The 5,000-nt window shown below is 39.4% G+C and overlaps 1 protein-coding gene across 2 annotated transcripts in view; it reads right to left on the reverse strand.

The window, feature by feature from the left end:
• LOC137982364 (fibroblast growth factor receptor 3-like) overlaps window positions 1-5,000 on the reverse strand; it is an 80,060-nt gene that overhangs the window by 53,867 nt on the left and 21,193 nt on the right. For both annotated transcript variants that reach the window (XM_068829470.1, XM_068829469.1), the window contains exon 2: window positions 863-1,192. In XM_068829470.1, coding sequence (XP_068685571.1) covers window positions 863-1,192 — 330 coding nt within the window. The remainder of the gene's footprint in view (window positions 1-862; window positions 1,193-5,000) is intronic.

Below are 5,000 nucleotides of genomic sequence, written 5' to 3' on the forward strand. Positions count from 1 at the left end.
ATTTCCAACTTTTTCTTACCTTTGCAGAGTTTAGTACAAAATACCGGGTAATGTAAATTGCCAGACAAGATGCGACTTGAGTAAACACTGTGATGCATTCAAGGCGTTCGATTCCTTCAATGTTTGTTAAATCCATAAAAAAAATTGCCATTAGAGTTCAGTGTTCTATATAACACCAATTAGTAAAATATTAGAAACAAAGCTCACTTGAGATCCAATGGCGAAAAATGAAATTGTTGACGAAGACCATTACTCGTCGCTTTAAAGATTTTTTTTCAGCGCCTGTCTTGTTCATCCAATTGACGTTCCATTCTTGAGCTCCATGAGGGTATATTTTGTTTGAAGACACAGCAGGGGAGTGACAGGCAAGACGTTTCATGACACGGAAAAAAATAAAAATAAAAAACGAACAAATATTACCCATTTTTCGACTGGGATTGCCATACTGGCAACCCCGTAATTATGGCTTGTTTAAGATGGTATTCGATTCTTTGTGAGTGGTTGTAGATGTTTTTGAGGTGGTTGTAGGTGGTTGTAGATTTTTTTTGAGGTGGTTGTAGGTGGTTTTAGGTCGTTCCATGTTTTAGCAACTACGGTATGCCTACAGATCATACACTTATTAAATTTTTTAATGACAACCCTGGCCTTTTCACCTGAATTGTTTGATGAGTCATCTGCAGCTCAAAGCGGAACAAAACACACAATTCAACCAAAAAACTGACTTTTAAGTTTGTCGCATTTGAGCATTTGAGCTCAAATTACATGGAAACGGTTTTCTGTTTCTCAACAACGCAAAAGTAACTGGTCCCTTATATATTCAACCTCAAGAGAGATGTTAAAATTTAAGCTTACATGTACTTACCCTGAACTATAATTTTCACATTTGCTGCGCCAATGCTAGGTCCACTGGTTAGGACTATCAGGGTATAATCGTTGCTGTCGTTTCTGTCCACGGTACGAAACATGATTGTTACATATGTTCCCGAAATATTCACTGACACTCGATCATCAGTGGTGAATGGGTTTCCAGAAAGAGATGCTTCTATGATGGGAACAGATGCTCCAGAAATTTCAAATTCCACACGACGAAATGAACTTCCTTGAATGCTGTAGGTCCATTTTAGTGTTAAAGGCTGTCCTTCCAAAACGAGAACTGGGCTCGAGAAATGGGGTGTAATAGTCACTTGTGATTCTGCGGGCAAAAAAAGCCAGAATTAACGACCCTTTAGTATCCAGTAACAGACAAAAGTTGGATCTGCACCTTGGCCTTATTGTTGAAGTATTTACTTTAACTTGAGGAGTTCATCAGTTCTCTGAAAGTAGAGTTAGTGTGGAACTGAGGAAGTAATAATACTGATGCTGCATTTTGATCTTAAATTTAAGTTCCCATGGCAATTGAATCCAGAAATTGAAGTGAAAAAGTCAGAGTAGCTGGAGTCGATAAGAACAGTTAATAATAATAATAATAATAATAATAATAATAATAATAATAATAATAATAATAATAATAATAATAATAATAATAATAATAATAATAATAACAAGAACAAGAACAAGAAGAACAAGAAGAACAATAATAACAACAACAATAATAACAACAATAATAATAGTAATAATAATAAGAAGAAGAAGAAAAAAGAACGTTGGAAGGAGTGTTAGAGAATTGTTAGGTGTAAAAAGAGGTAGAGAAGTCCTCCCCCAGATGCAGAAAGCTGTCCTCAGCGCCGGTCTGAACATCGCCAGAACCTTTAAGGTTCTTAGTTAGCTTAGAACTCCCGCACAAGCCGCCAGCGAGCTACTTAGAGAATTCATATAGCTTTTTATAATGTATTATTTCTTTAGATTAATGATTTTATGTGACTTTTTTCCCCTTTTATATCAGATTAGCAATTTCACGTATTTTTAGCATGTAAATAAGACTTAGGCTAGCCACGGTCAACGCCTAGCCTGAGTGAGTAGGATCGGCATCCAGATGTGTACATGTATATACTGCCATAATAAAAAGGTAATATTTGAACTATTGTACACTAAAATTATGTTAAAATTGGATTTTAAAAGAAAGACAAAACCGAGCTTAAAACATTAAATACAATAAGTAAATGACTGAAATATATTTTTTTTCTCTACTAACAAATATATTTAAGATTTTCTGAGGTTAAAATATCCTTTAAAACCGACATTTCGACCAGTTTTACTGGCGTCCTTCAGGTTGTTTAAAAATGCTATCAATATGGCGGATCGTTTTTTAGTCGGTCAGCTTGGTGACCGCACATTGACGTATCGTGATCATTACACGACGTGTAAATGGTATCAAAATGCGTGGGAAATGCAGTCTGAGGCCTGTCGAGTACTTTTACTTTTGCGATAATTCACTGTCTACTACAGTTCTTTTTACAATCAAAGAAGGAGCTTAGAATTGGTTTCCATGTTTCAACACGGTCAAAATTATCAAGCACTCTCATTCCGCGATGTTTCTGTCGTACCTCTCTCTCTTACTACGATCTCTGCGTTTCCCCAGTCAACACCACTTTAGCACTCCACAGTTTGTCGAGCTACGCCTCCATCTTCTTTGCCCATCCGTTTTTCGGCCTTATTATGAAGATCTTCATTTGTTAGTCTGACTTTGTCCATGTGTTCTTTCTTCCTTGTTTGGAAAAGGCGCCATGTTTCTCCTACATGCACAGTATTCTGGCAGGCACAAGGAATCTTATACACAACGCATCTCTGCCTTTCACCAAGTATTGAGGTGATCCAGTATCTCTTGAGAATTTTTAAACAACCTGAAGGAGACCAGTAAAACTGGTCGAAACGGCGCTTTTAAAGGATATTTTAACCTCGGAAAATCCCGAAAACAATTCAAATTTTAATTTTTATACTGATGAGAGGTGAAGGTTTCAGGAATACGGAAATTTGGTATATAGCTAACTTCATAGCGGAGCTCAGGCACGCAAAGCACACCAGCGGAGAACCATGGGTAAGATTTTTTGGGAAATCTATCCATGCGAGAAATAATTATTTTAGTTATGACGTCAGCGTACGTCTGCTCGCCAGTACATACTTTCGGGCTGGAGGTGGGGAGGCAGGACAGCCTCTGGGGACGGCAGTGTCCACACTATTTTCCTTCGCGGGAAATCGAGTGGCATTTGGCAACCCGCGTTTTTCTTGCGGAAAATCACATTATTGACGAACAACTGGATAAAGAGCAGGAAAGAGCACGAGAGAAGAGGCGACGAAATTTGAGAAATTTAACCAAAGAAAGCGTCCAGAGAAGCCGAAGAAGGAGAAAATTTCAAAGAAGAACAACGTAAAGCTGAGAGAAATAAAGCGAGGGACAAAACACTTACGGTTAGCTTGCATGCCTTGCTGCCCAACATCAATTTTGTAAAACTCGCTAAAAAAACGAAGGAGGCCTAAAAATGTTTGCAATTCCGTGTTGAAAGAGATTCTGGTATATTTCAATAATCACACAACGGGCCGCCATTCAAGTCTACATCGTCATCATTGTGTATTTCGTCAGACATATTATAAGGCACCAGTCAATTGAAACCCCCACACCCCAGGTCCCTGGGAAGGGTGGGGGACTATAGGGGTATTGAAGGGCTTTTGAACACTAATCTGTTCCCTGGGGGTGGTGCACTTCACTGATTTTGACTTTGGGTCCCGTCCCCACGTGGGGCAAGAGGAGAGGTGGGAGGAAGCACTGGCATTCGAGAGGAAAACATGGAAGCCGCACTGCAGGTGTATTTGGATAAAGTCAATGACATACCCTTTAAACGGGTAGTAAACATGAACAGAGGTGACACAGATAAGCGTGCAAAAGAAATGAAAGACCGGAGGCAGAATTACTTGTGTATTTGAGGGGAACCAAATCAGTCAACGCTGAATCCTAGAAAAATGAGCCAAGGCAACATCCTTACTTTGAAAACGTCTGGAACTTACGGAACCAGGTTATGGTACAAGCATATGTTGCCTGTTTTAGGTTTGCTGTTTTTTCGTTTTTTGCTTATTACTTCGTAACAGCGTAATACCGTAATACAATTGCACTACCCAATTGATATACGGGAAATCGCCTTCTTCACCGGCGGAGGGAGACCAGAAATTTTTGTCGGCCCATTTCTCGCTCACAAGGCGCTCGGTTTGACTTTTCTGAAGTATTAACACTTTGAAGGCTTTTAACTACGTAGCAAACGTGCTCATTCCTTGATGACTTTTCAGAGGTAGTGACGACAAGAAGCTTCGAATTTTTTGCACACCGTTTACAATGATGGATGGAAATTATTATTTAGTTGTCCTCTATTTTTGGACGACCACTCCACAACACGGTAAGCAACTAGTTTGCTTTCTTTGTCTTTGATGACAATCTATGAAGTTGTGGTATCATCGCTTATTTCCTCAACTTTCCTTGTAAGTCACTGCCTTCTTCAAGGTCTCTGATGACAACGACGGAAAGCCAAGGACCTACCTTTGTTTCTTGAGAGGCGCACGACGGAACCGGGAACCCCACTAGGAAACACATTCCCCGCTTGTTTAATTCACGGGGAACGTTTCGATAACAGGTCTATAATCCAATAAACAATTTGGCTGGGTAACTCTAATTTACATGACTTTCCTAGTAATATACTGCGATCTATTAAATCCAAAACGACCCTGTGGCTGTGCCGCCCTTTCAACAAATCTCATATGCCCGATAACCAAAATGAACCCCACACTTAAGGTGGACAGAAAGTGTCTAAATTCCCATTAAGTGACTGCACTTTCCCGCGCGACTATCCGTTTATCGTTTTATATCGCAACAGTAACCTTATTGATACGGTCTAATTGCCGATGCTTCACTGTTACGAAATGGAGACAGAAAATGTAGTTCTGAAGTGTCCATAAGATACAAACCTGCGAAGAAGGTAAAATCCTATTTTAGAAATAAAAAGACATCTGAATTATCTTTATGTGAAAAGTGGCAACACCCGTGGGATACAGGAAAAGTTGTCTCACAACACATCTCT

Source organism: Montipora foliosa, chromosome 13 (assembly GCF_036669935.1).
Source record: "Montipora foliosa isolate CH-2021 chromosome 13, ASM3666993v2, whole genome shotgun sequence".
Taxonomy (NCBI): Eukaryota; Metazoa; Cnidaria; class Anthozoa; order Scleractinia; family Acroporidae; genus Montipora; species Montipora foliosa.